Consider the following 18,330-nt stretch of genomic DNA (forward strand, 5'->3'; position numbering starts at 1 on the left):
TCTTTAATTACAATGACGTCCTCACTCGTTTTAGTCGGTAGTCAAATCCTTCCTTTTTTAATTTAGCAGCCCCAACACATTGAAACCTACTAATCCTTCCTTTTAATTGTCCTACCTTTTTTTATCTCAAGTCCTTCATTTAATTAGCCTAAGCTATTTGAATATTCTATTTATTAAGACCATAATCTTTTTTAATTATTTCATCGATTTTCTCATAATTCTTTCTATAATTGGCCACATTGCTTAAATATTTTATTTAAGCCCACAATTCTTTCTTTAATTAGCTCATTCGCTTAATTAGCTCGCCCTAAACATGAGGACTGCCACTCATATATTGAGAGTGAGTTGGGATTAGTAAATGTGAATGCGCATAGGTTGTTGGTTGTTACATCGAAGATCCAGACAGTAGGTCAAGACCTGTCTTTTTCGTTCACTAGCACATATGCCTGTGCGTTGCAACGGGAAAAATTTATGTTTTGTGCAAGCATAATGTCCCACAGCACCAGATTCACTATGAAGAACATGCTGCAACCCAACATCCTTCTATAAAATAAACATAAAAAAAATATAATGCATCTAGCCTTGTTCAGACTTTCTTTGTCGAGCATAATCTCTCACTGATATCATTTAAGTATAATCCTTTCTTTAATTACGATGACGTCCTCACTCGTTTTAGTCGGTAGTCAAATCCTTTCTTTTTTAATTTAGCAGCCCCAACACATTGAAACCTACTAATCCTTCCTTTTAATTGTCCTACCTTTTTTATCTCAAGTTCTTCATTTAATTAGCCTCAGCTATTTGAATATTCTATTTATTAAGATCACAATCTTTTTTTAATTATTCCATCGATTTTCCCATAATTCTTTCTATAATTGGCCACATTTTCTTAAATATTTTATTTAAGCCCACAATCCTTCCTTTAATTAGCTCATTCGCTTAATTAGCTCGCCCTAAACATGAGGACTGCCACTCATATATTGAGAGTGAGTTGGGATTAGTAAATGTGAATGCGCATAGGTCGTTGGTTGTTACATCGAAGATCCAGACAGTAGGTCAAGACCTGTCTTTTTCGTTCACTAGCACATATGCCCGTGCGTTGCAACGGGAAAAATTTATGTTTTGTGCAAGCATAATGTCCCACAGCACCAGATTCACTATGAAGAACATGCTGCAACCCAACATCCTTCTATAAAATAAACATAAAAAAATATAATGCATCTAGCCTTGTTCAGACTTTCTTTGTCGAGCATAATCTCTCATTGATGTCATTTAAGTATAATCCTTTCTTTAATTACCATGACGCCCTTACTTGTTTTAGTCGGGAGTCAAATCCTTCCTTTTCTAATTTAGCAGCCCCAACACATTGAAACCTACTAATCCTTCCTTTTAATTGTCCTACCTTTTTACTTCAAGTCCTTCATTTAATTAGCCTCAGCTATTTGAATATTCTATTTATTAAGACCACAATCTTCCTTTTAATTATTCCATCGATTTTCCCATAATTCTTTCTTTAATTGGCCACATTTGCTTTAATATTTTATTTAAGCCCACAATCCTTCCTTTAATTAGCTCATTCGCTTAATTAGCTCGCCCTAAACATGAGGACTGCCACTAATATATTGAAGGTGAGTTGGGATTAGTAAATGTGAATGCGCATAGGTCGTTGGTTGTTACATCAAAGATCCAGACAGTAGGTCTTGTGTTCGATTCCAACGATGTTGATTTATTTTGACCCAATTATTTTTCACGGTCTCTATGAAAGCCCATAAAAGGCCCAACAACATATAAGTACCTGGCCTAGGTGGCTTAGCCTGTGTATGAGTCAAATGAAAAGGACTAAACCAAACCAAGAATATCTATTCCCTTTAATAGTAGGTATATATAGATATAGATATATATGATGAAATAGACTGACTGCACTTTGGTAGGCCACTTAACATGGAATGTCCATAAACCATGGCCAGATATAGGGGCAAGGTCAACCGCGTTGCCCCGTGGGTCGCTTTCTTGTATTGTGCCAAGTACAAACCAGTCAATTGGTCATAAAGCCACATTCTCTAAAAAAGGCTTGAGTTTGTTTGTCACCCTTGTGCATAAGTTGCACAGACTGCCCAGGGGCGGCGCTGAGACAGTGCTTGGTGCAACAACAGGTCGTTATGAAGGGGAAGAAGCCGCAGTAGCCCTCCTCGTACCCTTCTGCCTGGCATGGCTTATTGCAGGTGCCGCGCTCGCTGCACAGCTTCCACCCGCCCCATGTTTTGCTGGTGGCGCCGCAGATTTTGTTTCCCGCTGCATCCCATGACCAATAGATGTGATTAACCCAAAAAATGTTCAATCAAAATTGAAAAAAAAGGAAAAGTAAATAAATTATTGCGTACGAGGACCATGGGGAATAGAGGCAGGGATGTCCTTGGCGCAATCAGCCACCGTGATGATCAGCGGGAACACAAACAGTATTAGCAATAAGCTCTTCTTCATCGCCGACCTTGCTCCCATGGCCATGGTCGATGATCAAACTCTTCTGGCTCTGTTTGGGGTCTCCTCCTCATATTCCCTATCCAGATATATAAAGCTAGCTAGCCCTATCGTTTGTGGAATGCTTTACTCCCTTTGGTCCATATTAATTGCCCCACATTTAATACAAAAATACAACTTTGTATTAAATGATCGACAATTAATTGTCGTAAATCAACGTTAATTAATATGAATTGAAGAGAGTATAACACTAAGTGTCTAGGTCTTTAAAGGTGCAATATAACATATCTCCATCCTTAAATGTGGTAGATGTATGACACCATCCTTTAAAGGCTACAACTTTAACTTTGTCAAAGCACAACTAGTACTAATACCCAACATTAATTTCAAAAGATCTTGCGCACATATGTTTTTCCAGGATATCTCTATGTACATTGTTTCTTATGTTTGGCATGGTCGAACTTTGTGCTACGATGTATCTCGAGCATCTCCTCTTATGGCTAGATGCATCCATTTGAGGAACAAGTTTTTTTGGACGGAGGAAGTATGTTTCTCATATAGTGTGACATGTGTGATTCACACTGACCGGATGCATTATCTTTCTAGAAGTGAATATCTCCAAAGTCCAAATGGACAACTGCTATTTCGTGTCTCTTAGGCTTGGATGCTATATCTCTTTTTCTACCTAATAAATATAATATTTATCAGTCTTGCTAAGTCTCAGTCGATGCTATATTCATAAAATCTTACATTGAGATCCGTGCAAAAAAAACAGTTTTTTCTTTTTCTCTCTTGCATGTTATGTCACTTAATTGAGACTTGGTTAAATCTCAGTTGACTGAGGCCTAGCCACACCCAATATTTATATCTTTATATCTCTATCTCTATCTCTAAATCTACATGTATCTATCTAATCTAATAATAAAGAAAAGATATTTGTATTTCTCGTATTTGGATGTGCCTCTATCATGTGGCGCCTGCTACCATTTTTAAACTTGTGGGCGCCTGCTACCAAGGGGCGATGCTAAGTATCGCTCTAAGCGAGCAAATAATAATAATAGTGGCGCCTGTACCACCCTATCGTGGACCTGGCCCATCACAGAGACAAGAGGCTAACGACCCATCCGAGCGTGAGCCTTTGTACTTTTTTTTCTCTATTTCTAGGAATGCTATGAAACTGAAATAAAGTGTGTTTATATTACTATTTACAAAAATCGTTTGTCATACCCCAAAAAAAGTTTTCTAAAATTTCAAGAACTTAAAAATGTTGGTGATTTTTAAAATCCATTCATGAATCAAATGGCAAATTTTAAAAAATACTCATGACTTCGAAAAATGTTGGTGAATTCAAAATATGTTCGTGAATTTGATTTTTTTTTTGAAAATTCTCAAAATGTTCGTGAGCCACGACATCCCCTGCATCAGTGCGGACTACCTGGTGGAGTACGCCCGGCCACCCTCTGTACAAGCACGTCCTCTTCAACATGCACAAGCTAGCAGACAAGTCCCTGCAGAAGCTACAACGTTCTCAGCAAGACGGAATCGGCGGTGCCGGCACCACCGGAGAGGCGGCAGCTGGGGGAGGCGACCTGAAAGAAGCTGTTCTGCTTGCGGATCAAGCAACCGAGAAGGGGTCGTCATGTTGATCTGCAGCGGCGAGGGGAAAAAGGCTGGCCACTGGTTGATCTCCAACATGGACCCATAGGCGATGTCAGTCACGGGCCACTTGTGGCGCTCGACAAGGTGGCCTTGAAGCGCCGACGACGGGTCGAGGAAGCCACAGCCGGGCTCAGGGCAACGACATAGCGTGTGCGGGCACACCAGGCGGTGGTCGCCAACCATGCAGTACACCACGGAGCTCCCCCAGCAGTACGCCTCGTTGGGGCAGGGCATCCTCACCGATAGGAGGTAGCGGTTACCGGTCAGCCCCCTCGTCGCGCTCGTGCAAGACATTGACGTCCGTGCACGCCGGGCACTTGGCGTGGTTCGCGACGCACGGGCCGCACGTCGCGTGCTTTGCCCGATACTACACAAGAACCAAATTTATATGTGTGAGAGAAGTAACCAGGAGGATGAGAGGTGCACAATACTCCCTCCGTCCCTAAATAAGTGACTCAAGTTTGTATTAACTTTGTACTAAAACTAGTACAAAGTTGAGTCACTTATTTTGGGACGGATGGAGTAGCTGCTAGGAGCACTAAACCGAACATGTACTACAATCCTATATATAACATTGCAGAAGAAAATGTATCATGAGACTTTCTATATTGCAAAAATGGGAGACTAAAATAGTACTTGAAAACTTGGGAGGGCTCTACATCAATACACCAATAACCGTAACCAAACCTCTCCATCACTATCAGCACTGTAGAATATTTGAAGCTTGTGGAACAAACAAAAAAGCAGGCTAACAATATAAGCTATCTTTCTTACAAGTAAACAGACAGTCACTCAAAATTCCCAATGTCTTACTATTTCGTTGAGGTAAAGCTTATGACATGTCAGATCGTCCAAGAACACATTTTTCTACATATACAAGGCCACTGGCTCTCTCCCCACACTTGCACAAGAAAATTAACTTTTTTTGTGCTTCGTATGTTTTGTGCTTCGTATGCTGAGAAAATTAATGTGCTTCATGCATATGTACACCTTCCTAGGGTGAGGGGCGTGAGTGATTGATACTCCCTCCGTTTCTAAATATAAGTCTTTCTAGAGATTTCAATATAGACTACATACGGATGTATATAGACGTAGTTTAGAGTGTAGATTCACTCATTTTGCTCCGTATGTAGTCTATATTGGAATCTCTAAAAAGACATATTTATGAACAAAGGGAGTAGATTGCATGCATAAGAATTTAATTTGGATGGACCACAAAACAATATCGACAGAAACAAGATGATGAGTTAATATGAAATTAATTACTTCTATACTTCTTGGTATCTAAGATTTTAGTTAGTGGCCTTGTGTACAAAAAGAGAGGGAGTACCATTCTAATGGATATGCGAATGAAGCAGTTACCGTTTGATGAACCACAAGTATAGGGGATCTATCGTAGTCCTTTCGATAAGTAAGAGTGTCGAACCCAACGAGGAGCAGAAGGAAATGATAAACGGTTTCCAGCAAGGTATTCTCTGCAAGTACTGAAATAAGTGGTAACAGATAGTTTTGTGATAGGATAATTTGTAACGAGCAACAAGTAACAAAAGTAAATAAAGTGCAGCAAGGTGGCCCAATCCTTTTGTAGCAAAGGACAAGCCTGGACAAACTCTAATATGATGTAAAGCGCTCCCGAGGACACATGAGAATATCGTCAAGCTAGTTTTCATCACGCTCATATGATTCGCGTTCGGTACTTTGATAATTTGGTATGTGGGTGGACCGGTGCTTGGGTGCTGCCCTTACTTGGACAAGCATCCCACTTATGATTAACCTCTATTGCAAGCATCCGCAAATACAACAAAAGTATTAAGGTAAACCTAACCATAGCATGAAACATATGGATCCAAATCAGCCCCTTACGAAGCAACGCATAAACTAGGGTTTAAGCTTCTGTCACTCTAGCAACCCATCATCTACTTATTACTTCCCAATGCCTTCCTCTAGGCCCAAACAATGGTGAAGTGTCATGTAGTCGACGTTCACATAACACCACTAGAGGAGAGACAACATATATCTTATCAAAATGTCGAACGAATACCAAATTCACATGACTACTAATAGCAAGACTTCTCCCATGTCCTCATGAACAAAAGTAACTACTCACAAAGCATAAACATGTTCATAATCAGAGGGGTATTAATGTGCATATAGGATCTGAACATATGATCTTCCACCAATTAAACCAACTAGCATCAACTACAAGGAGTAATTAACACTACTAGCAACCTACTAGCACCAAACCCGGTCTTGGAGACAAGAATTGGATACAAGAGATGAACTAGGGTTTTGAGATGAGATGGTGCTGATGAAGATGTTGATGGAGATTGCCCTCTCCTGATGAGAGGAGCGTTGGTGATGACGATGGTGATGATTTCCCCCTCCGGGAGGGAAGTTTCCCCGGCAGAACAGCCCCGCCAGAACCCTAGATTGGCTCCGCCAAGGTTCCGCCTCGTGGCGGTGGAGTTTCGTCCGAGAAGATGGCTTATGATTTTTTTCCCATCGAAAGAGTCCATATAGCAGAAGATGGTCACCGGAGGGCCACCAGGGGGCCCACGAGGTAGGGGGCGCGCCCAGGGGGGTAGGGCGCGCCCCCACCCTCGTGGGCAGGGTGTGGCTCCCTGGTGAGGTTCTTGTGCTCAGTATTTTTTATATATTTGGAAAACATCATCCGTGAAGTTTCAGGACTTTTGGAGCTGTGCAGAATAGGTCTATAATATTTGCTCATTTTCCAGTCAGAATCCCAACTGCCGACATTCTCCCTCTTTATGTAAACCTTGTAAAATAAGAGAGAATAGGCATAAGTATTGTGATATAGCGTGTAATAACATCCCATAATGCAATAAATATTGGTATAAAAGCATGATGCAAAATGGACATATCAACTCCCCCAAACTAAGACCTCGCTTGTCCTCAAGCGAGAAGCCAAAATCGAAAAATATGTCCACATGTTAAGAGATGAAGGTGTTGATAAAAATAAAATACGGACATGAGGGCATCATGATCATTCTTAGAGCAGGAACTTATATAATTCTTGCCATATGATATCTTATGCTAGAGTAATAATTCAATCACAATATCAAGTATGGATTGTAAATTTCATTGAAAACTAACAAACTATAATCTCAGTCATTGAAGCAATTGCAATTTATCATAACATAGGAAAGAGTCAATGTATAAGAGCTTTTCAGCAAGTCCACATACTCAACTATCATATAGTCTTTCACAATTGCTGACACTCACGCAATACTTATGGGTATGGAGTTTTAATCGGACACAGAGAAAGATATGGGCTTATAGTTTTGCCTCCCAACGTTTTACCTCAAGGGTAATGTCAACAGTAATAGTTCATGAAAACCCACATCCAATTAGCCATATATACTAGGATCTTTCCAACATATTGTGCTTGCCAAAGGATAAAATGTAAAAAGGAAGGGTGAAGATCACCTTGACTCTTTTGCAGTATAGGAGATAAAAGTAAAAGATAGGCCCTTCGTAGAGGGAAGCAGATGTTGTCATGCGCTTTTATGGTTGGATGCACAAAATCCTAATGCGAAAGAACGTCACTTTATATTGCCACTTGTGATATGGACCTTTATTATGCAGTCTATCGCTCTTATTACTTTCATATCACACGATTGTATAAAGATTATTTCTACCACACCAATCAATCATACATATTTAGAGAGCAATTTTTATTGCTTGCACCGATGACAACTTACTTGATGGATCTTACTCAATCCATAGATAGGTATGGTGGACTCTCATGGCAAAACTGGTTTAAGGGTATTTGGAAGCACAAGTAGTATCTCTACTTGGTGCAATGAATTTGGCTAGCATGAGGGAGAAAGGCAAGCTCAACATGTTGGAGGATCCAAGACAATATAATTTATCTCAGATGTAAGAAAGCATAACCCATTACGTTGTCTTCCTTGTCCAATGTCAACTCTTTAGTATGTCATATTTTAATGAGTGCTCACAATCATTGTAACACCCTGGATATGATTTTCCCAATATGTAATCCAACTCTTGCTGTTTCCGGCGTTAAGTTATTTTATTTTCTCGGGTTCGGGTTTTTATCTCCGTGTGTTGTTATCGTTGTCATGCATCTCATATCATATCATCATGTGCATTGCATTTGCATACATGTTCATCTCATGCATTCGAGCATTTTCCCCGTTGTCCGTTTTGCATTCCGGCGCTTCGTTCTCCTCCGGTGGTCATTTCTACCTTTCTTTCGTGTGTGGGGATTAAACATTTCCGGATTGGACCGAGACTTGCCAAGCGGCCTTGGTTTACTACCGGTAGACCGCCTGTCAACTTTCGTACCATTTGGACTTCGTTTGATGCTCCAACGGTTAACCGAGGGACCGAAAAGGCCTCGTGTGTGTTGCAGCCCAACACCCCTCCATTTTGGCCCAAAACCCACCAAAACCCTCTCCATCATCTAGAGCGTTCGATCACGATCGCGTGGCCGAAAACCGCACCTCATTTGGACACTCCTAGCTCCCTCTATGTCTATATATAGACCCCTCCCAAAAATTCGCGGTTCCACTCTCCCCCAAACCCTAGCCCCGCTCCATCCGCGCGCCGGACACGTCCGGTCCGCGCCGGACAAATCCCGCCGCCGCGCCCGCGCCAATTGGTGCGTGACACGTGGCACGACCCCGCCGCCGCCGCTCTGGCCCGGGAGGCCCGAGTTGGGCCCCCGCGAGCCCGTCGCCCGCGCCGCCCGGTGGCTCCTCCTCCACCGCCCGCCGCCACCACCTCGTCGCCGGCCGCCGCGTCACCTAACCGCCGCCTCGCCGCCCGACCTCGCCAGCCTGCTCCGCCGCCCGCCGCCACAGTCCTCGCCGGCCGCCGCCTCCTCCCGGCGCCCGCGCCTCGCCTCCGGCCAGATCCGGCCGCGGGAGGGCTGGATCCGGCGACCCCGACCTCGCGAGCCCGTCGCCCGCGCCGCCCGGTGGCTCCTCCTCCGCCGGCCTGCTCCGCCGCCCGCCGCCACCACCTCGTCGTCGGCCGCCGCCTCCTCGCCTCCGGCCAGATCCGGCCGCGGGAGGGCCGGATCCGGCGACCCCGACCTCGCCGGCCGCCGTCGTCGTCATCTCCGGCGAGATCCACCACCGCCTCGTTTTGCGTGCCCGGGTCAACCCTAATCCGCGAGGTGGAATTTTCTTCTAAGTCCCCGATTCCCAGATCCATATGCCCTTGTTCATCGCATCGTAACTCCGCATCCGTAGCTCCGTTTTGGGCATATAGCATATCAAAATGTTCATCTCAGAGAGTACATCATTTCATATCATTGCATCATTTTCATTTGAGTTCATCTTGATGCCTGAAATGCTGTTATAAGAATGCTATTTGAGATAGTTGTCAGATCTGCTGCTCCATTTAGATATTTGTCATTTTTGCCATGATTATTGTGTGCATGATATGCCCTGAGCTCTTCATGAGTTTTGACATATATTTTGTCATCTATCGAGAGGTGCAATCCATGTATTTTTGTGATGTGTGTGGTGATTAGCACAAGCTTGCAAAGTGGAGCATTCGTTAATGCTGATTTCAGGGACTTAGCATTTCCACAAAGTCCTTGAGCTGTTTATCTCAATATGCCATATGTTCATGTTGTTTCCTAGTGATCCGTGCCTCTTTTGAGGATGATCAGTAAGGATGTTTTGTTAATCTTGTAGTTCTCTATCCATCCATGTCTTTGTTTGCAATTATGGAGCACCCTAGCTTGAGTCAATCGAGCTCTACTTTTGTCATTTCGTGAATCTGGGCAGATTGTCTACTTGTTAGCAATTTTGCCGAGGATGTTGTAGTTGATCCGTGCATGCTATGTTATTGTTCTTGCCATGTCTAGCTTGTATTTTGTGTATTCTTGATGGGGGTATGATTAGATTGTCATGACTTGCTCTGTAGTGAGTGCATCGAGCTCGTAAACATGCCTACTTGATATCTGTTTCAGCATGCTCCAGTTTTCACTAAGTCTGAGAACTGATTATGTTTTTTGCCATGTTCACATGCTTGCAAATGTATTTTCTGATCCCTTTTGGCTCAAGGTCACTAAGGGACTTTTGTTAAGCTCTTTGAGTAGCTCCATTCAATGCTTTACTTTGCCATGTTCAGGTCCTGTAGCATATAGTTTTCATGCTCCAAAGTGGGCTACCTGATCTGAAATTCCAGACAAGTGTTAATTTCACTAAGTCTGAAATCTGTTTACCAAATGCATTTTTGCCATGCTTGTTTGGACCTGTTAATGGATGAATTGGCCGTAGCTCAGTGCTAGTCTTTTGTTAAGTATCACGAATGGATCCCTGACATGTATTTTGATGACATGTTTGGGTGCTGTAGCATGTCCATCTTGTTGCATCTAGTTGGCTACTTGCTGTAAATCGCAGAACGTGTTCATATTTGAATCGCTTGCCATTCCCAAACCGTAACTCCGATTCCGGCGTTCTTTATATCGTTTTCAAGAGATTTCATCTCATCTTTCCAGTGGCACACTTGGTTTTCCAAGTTGAGGCCAGGTTCATGCATTCCTTGTCAAATCTTGCATATGCATCACATATTGCATCCCGCGTAGCATACCATCTTTGCATCATATTGTTTGAGCCTTGCACGTGGTTGATTGTGTCCTTGTTGCTTGTTTGTCTTGTTTGGGTAGATCCGGGAGATGAGTTCGCTAACGAGGAGCCCGTTGAGTTTGCTTTCGAGGATCCAGTCAACTCTGACAACTTTGCGGGCAAGATGATCATACCCTCGAAATCACTACTATCTTTGCTTCGCTAGATGCTCGCTCTTTTGCTATGCCTATGCTACGATGCCTACTAATTGCTTATCACGCCTCCCAAATTGCCATGTCAAACCTCTAACCCACCATGTCCTAGCAAACCGTTGATTGGCTATGTTACCGCTTTGCTCAGCCCCTCTTATAGCGTTGCTAGTTGCAGGTGAAGATCGGAGACCGTTCCTGGTTGGGACATTATTTACTTGTGGGGATATCATTATATTGCCTTGTTATCTTAATGCATCTATATACTTGGTAAAGGGTGGAAGGCTCGGCCTCTCGCCTAGTGTTTTGTTCCACTCTTGCCGCCCTAGTTTCCGTCATATCGGTGTTATGTTCCCGGATTTTTGCGTTCCTTACGCGGTTGGGTGATAATGGGAACCCCTTGATAGTTCGCCTTGATTAAAGCTTTTTCAGCAATGCCCAACCTTGGTTTTACCATTTTCCACCTAGCCTCTTTTCCCTTGGGTTTCCGGAGCCCGAGGGTCATCTTATTTTAAACCCCCCCGGGCCAGTGCTCCTCTGAGTGTTGGTCCACCTCGTCAGCCGCCGGTGGCCACCAGGGGCAACTCTGGGCTGGCCTACCGGAAGTTTAGACAATCTGAGTGTGCCCTGAGAACGAGATATGTGCAGCTCCTATCGGGATTTTTTGGCACATTCGGGCGGTGTTGCTGGATTGGTTTTAACTTGTCGAAGTGTCTTGTAGAACCGGGATACCGAGTCAGATCGGAATGTCTCGGGAGGAGGTCTATTCCTTCGTTGACCGTGAGAGCTTGTCATGGGCTAAGTTGGGACTCCCCTGCAGGGATTTGAACTTTCGAAAGCCGTGCCCGCGGTTATGGGCAGATGGGAATTTGTTAATGTCCGGTTGTAGACAACTTGAACCTTAACTTAATTAAAATGAATCAACAGTGTGAGTTACCGTGATGGTCTCTTATCGGAGGAGTCCGGGAAGCGAACACGGTGTTGGAGTAATGCTTGCCGCAGGTTACTCTCTAGTTTCTCGTTTGGCTTTGCCTCCTCTTCTCGCTCTCTTTTGCGAACAGGTTAGCCACCATATATGCTAGTCGCTTGCTGCAGCTCCACATATATTACCTTGCCTTACCTATAAGCTTAAATAGTCTTGATCGCGAGGGTGCGAGATTGCTGAGTCCCTGTGGCTCACAGATTACTTCCAAACCAGATGCAGGGCCTAATGATTCCGTTCCAGATGACGCGCTTGAGCTCAAGTGGGAGTTCGACGAGGACTCACGCCGATATTACGTGTCTTTCCCTGATGATCAGTAGTGGTGCCCAGTTGGGGTGATCGGGACCGTGTCGCATGTTGGGTTTATCTTTCATTTTGGCGCCGTAGTCGGGCCATGAGTGTTTGGTTGATGTAGTGCTAATTATGTACTTTGATTGACGTGGCGAGTGTAAGCCAACTATGTATCTCCCCTTTTATTATCTATATTACATGGGATGTTGTGATGATTGCCTAACTTGCGACATTGCTTTCAATGCGGTTATGCCTCTAAGTCGTGCCTCGACACGTGGGAGATATAGCCGCATCGAGGGCGTTACAAGTTGGTATCAGAGCCTTCCCCGACCTTAGGAGCCCCATTGCTTGATCGTTTTTAGCAGCCGAGTTGAGTCTAGAAAAAATGTTTTGAGTCATTTAGGAATTATATATCAGAGAGTTAGGAATTCTTTTTACTCCCCAGTCTCCTCATCGCTCTGGTAAGGCATCCTGACGTAGAGTTTTAACTCTTCTCTTCTCAAATTTCACTAAAAAAAATTTTAGGATCACGCGGGTATCTTGGAGTCGTTCCGATGGTTTTGTGACGAGAACATTGTTCTTGGTGCCTCCTGTCTTTAGGGGTTGTGGCAGTGTCCCGGGGAGTTGAGCTCCGAGGTGTTGTCGTCACAATTTTATCGTTGCAGTTCTGGAATACCTGAATTTAGTACGCCGACATCGAAAATCTCTTTTATGTAGTTCGTTGGTGAGATAACCTCGACGCCACCCAGAACTGGGGCGGGAGTTCGGGAGTATCGCCATAACTTGTATAACGGATGCTTTTCGAAGGTTGAGGTAGATGGTTTCCGAAGTTTTTCTCGGTTATGTGTTGAAGGATGGATACATCTGGATGTAGGATTTGCTAGATTTGGGTGAGATATTATGCTTCCCCTGTATCCCCAACACCTGATTGCATAACCGGAAAGGTTCGGGAGTTTCATAGGTGGGAATTCTTGTAGCTCTAGTTCTTCTTCCACGGATATTGGTTTGAGATTGGGATTTCTTACCGAGTATTTGTTCTTGATCCGTACCTTGTTGTTTTATTCCTGTACCTAAATTCTAAGTGGCTTCTCAATTTATGGATATGTGACCATTTCAAGTGGATTTCATTCGTTCTTATGTTCGGATGTGAAGACTTTATGTTGCAATTTCAACCCGTTTGATTCAGCTTCATTTTATCTGTCAATGTGCTAACGGTTGTCACCCTCTTCAGGATGGCTCCCGCTAAGAGCACCAATCAGAATCAGAATCAAGATCCGCCACCACCTCCTCCTCCTCCGAAGGCATGGCAAGCTGTGATGGCCGCAACCAATGCAAACACACAGTTGATCATGCAAATTCTTCAAGAGCGCAATCAAGCGAACTAAGGCAACCAAGGCAACAATCAGAATCACTTTGCTACACTCAACCAGTTCCTTGCTAACGGGCCGAAGACTTTCAGCAATTGTGTTGAGGCAACTGATGCTAACGATTGGCTAGTGGATCTGTGCAAGCATTTCGAGTGCAGTAACGTCAGGCCTGAGGACTTCGTCAAGTTCGCTTCCACTCAAAGATCAAGCTGCAGAATGGTTCCAGCAGTACAAGGATTCCAGAGGAGGCCGTGTGATTACCTGGGATGAATTCCGTCAAGACTTCAAAGCTCATCATATTCCTCAGAGCGTGGTTGAAAGCAAGCGTGAGGAATTCCGCAACCTGAAGAAAGGCTCTTTGTCTGTCTATGACTACAACAAGTTGTTCCAGAAGCTCGTCCGCTTTGCTAAGCAGGACGTCCCTGACGAGAAGAGCATGATATACCAGTTCAGGGGTGGTCTCAGGAAAGAAATTCAGCTAGCACTTGTTCTCTTTGAGCCCTTGAGATACGATGAGTTCTACAACATGGCATTGAAGCAAGAGGCCGCTCAACTGAGGTGTGATGCTTCCAAGAAGCGAGTCAGAGATGCTACTCCTTCTTCCTCTACTCAAGTGGCCAAGCAGCAGAAGTATTGGCTTCCTCCTCTTCCGTTCCGTTAGCCGTATCAGCAGAGGAGCAAAGGTGGCAGTGGATCTTCCCACCCACCCAACCCTGGCTTTCAGAACAAGACTTCGTCTCAAGCTCCAAGATCGAGTGCTCTGTATCACCGTCTGCTTTCAGAGGTCACGTGCAACAAGTGCCAATAGAAGGGTCACTATGCCAACAAATGCTTCAATCAGAGGCGTCTCCCTCCTCCTCCTCCTGTGAGATCGGCAAGTACAGCTGTGGTCAAGCATAACCCCAAGTACGCCAAGGTTAACATGGTGAATGCAGCTCAAGTAGAGGACTCGTCAGATGTCATCATGGGTAACCTTCCTGTTAACGATGTTCCTGCAAAATTTCTTTTTGACACTGGTGCATCGCATTGTTTCATCTCGAGACCTTTTGCATCTAAACATGGGTGGTATTCTCAAGTTATGCATAAACCATTAGCAGTTGTCTCTCCGAGTAGTTGTTTGCTCGCTAACTACGAGGTTCCGGATATTTCTATCTCGATGGGTGATTTCAAGTTTCTGGCTTCTCCAATGATCCTTGGTAACTCGGATATTGATCTTATTCTCGGGATGGATTGGCTTTCTAAGCACAAGGCTCAGCTTGATTGTGCAGGCAGGCAGATTCAATTGACTCATTCGTCTGAGGATGTAATTGTCTTTGCCGCTCGGGATAATACAATCCGTCTGTTTTCTCTCAATGAGAAGGGTGAACTGGATGCTATCTCGCAAATTCCAGTCGTTTGCGAATATCAAGACGTCTTTCCAGAAGAGCTTCCAGGAATGCCTCTGCACCGGCCAGTTGAATTCGTCATCGATCTTGAGCCTGGCACGGAACCTGTGTGCAAGCGTCCTTACAAGCTTGGACCTGAAGAGTTGAAGGAGCTGAAGAAGCAACTCGATGTTCAAGAGAGAATGGGTCTCATCCGACCTAGTTCTTCTCCGTGGGGTTGTGGTGTTCTTTTTGTGAAGAAGAAGGATGGAACGGACCGACTTTGTGTTGACTACCGTCCATTGAACAAGAAGACTATCAAGAACAAATACCCACTTCCCAACATCAATGAGCTGTTCGAACAACTCAAAGGTGCCCAAGTATTCTCCAAGCTTGATCTCCGTATGGGTTATCATCAGATTCGAATCCGTGAGCAAGATATTCCCAAGACGGCTTTCAGGACAAGCTTTGGTTCATATGAATACACTGTCATGTCTTTTGGCCTCATCAACGCTCCTCCGACTTTCTCTCGCATGATGAACTTCATCTTCAACGCCTACACCAACGACTTTGTTTTGGTCTATCTCGACGACATTCTGGTCTTTTCGAAGAACAAGGAAGATCATGCCAATCACTTGCGTTTGGTACTCGATAAGCTCAGGGAACACCAGTTCTACGCCAAGTTCTCCAAGTGCGAATTTTGGCTCGATGAGGTTCTTTATCTTGGTCATATCATCTCTACCAAGGGCATTGCGGTGAATCCTGAGAAGGTGTCTGCAATTGTGAATTGGGAACCTCCTCAGAAGGTGAAGCAATTCCGTAGCTTCCTCGGTCTCGCAAGCTACTGTCGAAGATTTGTTGAAAACTTTTCTAAGATCGCGAAGCCTCTCTCAAATCTTCTCCAGAAGCACGTCAAGTACGTTTGGTCTCCGGATTGTGACATTGCTTTCAACACTTTGAAAGAGAAAGTGGTCACCGCTCCAGTTCTGACTCCGCCTGATGAATCCAAGCCGTACGAGGTCTTTTGCGATGCCTCTCTCCAAGGTCTTGGTGCAGTGTTGATGCAAGAAAAGAAAGTTGTGGCTTATACCTCCCGCTAGTTGAAGCCCAACGAGAAGAACTACCCCACTCATGATCTCGAGTTGGCGGCAGTTGTGCATGCTCTTTTGACTTGGAGACATCTCTTATTGGGAAGAAAAGTGGACATCTTCACTGACCACAAGAGTCTCAAGTACATCTTCACGCAGCCTAATCTCAACCTCACGCAAACTCGATGGGTCGAAATGATCCAAGAGTATAATCCGAGTATCGAGTATACTCCAGGCAAGGCCAATGTGATTGCTGACGCATTGAGCAGGAAGGCTTATTGCAACAGCTTGATTCTCAAGCCTTATCAACCCGAGCTTTGTGAAGCTTTCCGCAAACTTAATCTGCAAGTTGTTCCTCAAGGTTTCCTCGCCAACCTTCAAGTCTCTCCTACCTTGGAAGACCAGATTCGCCAAGCTCAGCTTCTTGATGCTATGGTGAAGAAGGTAAAAATTGGGATTGCCAAGAGTCAACCCAAGTACATGTGCTACCGCCTCGATGACAAGGATACTCTCTTCTTCGAGGATCGTATTGTCGTGCCCAAAGGTGACCTTCGTAAAGTGATCATGAACGAGGCTCATAATTCTCTCCTCTCCATCCACCCTGGGAGCACGAAGATGTATCAGGACCTCAAGCAGGCTTATTGGTGGACTCGAATGAAGCGCGAGATTGCTCAATTCGTGAATGAGTGTGATGTCTGCAGAAGAGTGAAGGCAGAACACCAAAGGCCAGCTGGTCTCCTCCAACCTCTTGCCATTCCAGAATGGAAGTTTGACCACATTGAGATGGACTTCGTGACTGGGTTTCCAAAGTCCAAACATGGCAATGATGCTATATTCGTTGTCATTGACAAACTCACTAAAGTGGCTCACTTTCTGCCTATCAAAGAGTCAATCACTGCAGCTCAATTGGCGGAGCTCTATACCTCTCGAATTGTCTCTCTGCACGGTATTCCACAAGTGATCTCTTCAGACCGTGGCAGCATCTTTACCTCCGAGTTTTGGGAATCTTTCCAGAAGGCCATGGGCACCAACATCCGCTTCAGCATAGCTTTCCATCCGCAAACTAGCGGTCAAGTCGAGCGTGTCAATCAGATTCTTGAAGATATGCTCAGGGCTTGTGTGATCTCCTTCGGCATGAAGTGGGAGGATTGTCTTCCTTATGCTGAATTCTCCTACAACAACAATTTTCAATCAAGTCCGAGCAAGGCCCCATTTGAAATTCTGTATGGCAGGAAGTGCCGTACCCCTCTCAACTGGTCTGAAACCGGTGAACGTCAACTTCTGGGAAATGACTTAATCACAGAGGCAGAGGAAATGTGCAAAGTCATTCGAGATAACCTCAAAGCAGCCCAATCCCGCCAGAAGAGCTACTATGATAGTAAGCACCGTGATTTGGCTTTCAAGATCGGAGATCATGTTTACCTCTGCGTCTCTCCAATGAAAGGTACTCGTCACTTCGGTATCAAAGGGAAGCTTGCCCCTAGATACGTGGGACCTTTCAAGATCGTCAGCAAGAGAGGCGATCTCGCCTATCAACTCGAGCTTCCTTCAAACTTTGCAAATGTTCATGACGTGTTCCATGTCTCTCAGCTCCGAAAGTGCTTCAAGACTCCTGACCGCACCGTCAACTTCGAGGACATTGAGCTCCAAGAAGATCTCTCTTATCGTGAGCACCCCGTTGCTATCCTTGAAGAGACTGAACGCAAGACTCGCAATAAGTCAATCAAATTCCTCAAAGTCAAGTGGTCACACCATTCTGACCGTGAAGCTACCTGGGAACGCGAGGATCACCTTTGTTCTGAGTACCCGGCGTTCTTTCAGTCCTAGATCTCGGGACGAGATCCTTTCGTAGTGGTGGAGTGTTGTAACACCCCGGATATGATTTTCCCAATATGTAATCCAACTCTTGCCGTTTCCGACGTTAAGTTGTTTTATTTTCTCGGGTTCGGGTTTTTGTCTCCGTGTGTTGTTATCGTTATCATGCATCTCATATCATATCATCATGTGCATTGCATTTGCATACATGTTCATCTCATGCATTCGAGCATTTTTCCCGTTGTCTGTTTTGCATTCCGACACTTCGTTCTCCTTCGGTGGTCATTTCTACCTTTGTTTCGTGTGTGGGGATTAAACATTTCCGGATTGGATCGAGACTTGCCAAGCGGCCTTGGTTTACTACCGGTAGACCGCCTGTCAAGTTTCGTACCATTTGGACTTTGTTTGATGCTCCAACGGTTAACCGAGGGACCGAAAAGGCCTCGTGTGTGTTGCAGCCCAACACCCCTCCATTTTGGCCCAAAACCCACCAAAACCCTCTCCATCATCTAGA

At 44.6% G+C, this 18,330-nt stretch overlaps 2 protein-coding genes across 2 annotated transcripts in view; both read right to left on the bottom strand.

The window, feature by feature from the left end:
• Positions 1-1,859: 1,859 nt before the first annotated feature.
• Positions 1,860-2,550, bottom strand: LOC125540927 (uncharacterized). Its single transcript, XM_048704450.2, has 2 exons — positions 2,379-2,550; positions 1,860-2,289 (listed from the first exon to the last, which is right to left on the bottom strand). Exons 1-2 carry the CDS (start codon positions 2,500-2,502, stop codon positions 2,033-2,035), a joined length of 381 nt encoding a protein of 126 aa, XP_048560407.1. The 5' UTR covers positions 2,503-2,550; the 3' UTR covers positions 1,860-2,032.
• Positions 2,551-6,890: 4,340 nt separating this feature from the next.
• LOC125535544 (small ribosomal subunit protein eS7-like) overlaps positions 6,891-18,330 on the bottom strand; it is a 35,795-nt gene continuing 24,355 nt past the window's right edge. The window contains exon 8 of the transcript XR_015615718.1: positions 6,891-6,910. The gene's annotated coding sequence lies outside the window, so the exon portion shown is untranslated. The remainder of the gene's footprint in view (positions 6,911-18,330) is intronic.

Source organism: Triticum urartu, chromosome 2A (genome assembly GCF_056163025.1).
Source record: "Triticum urartu cultivar PI428250 chromosome 2A, HENAU_Tu73, whole genome shotgun sequence".
NCBI classification, from domain to species: Eukaryota; Viridiplantae; Streptophyta; class Magnoliopsida; order Poales; family Poaceae; genus Triticum; species Triticum urartu.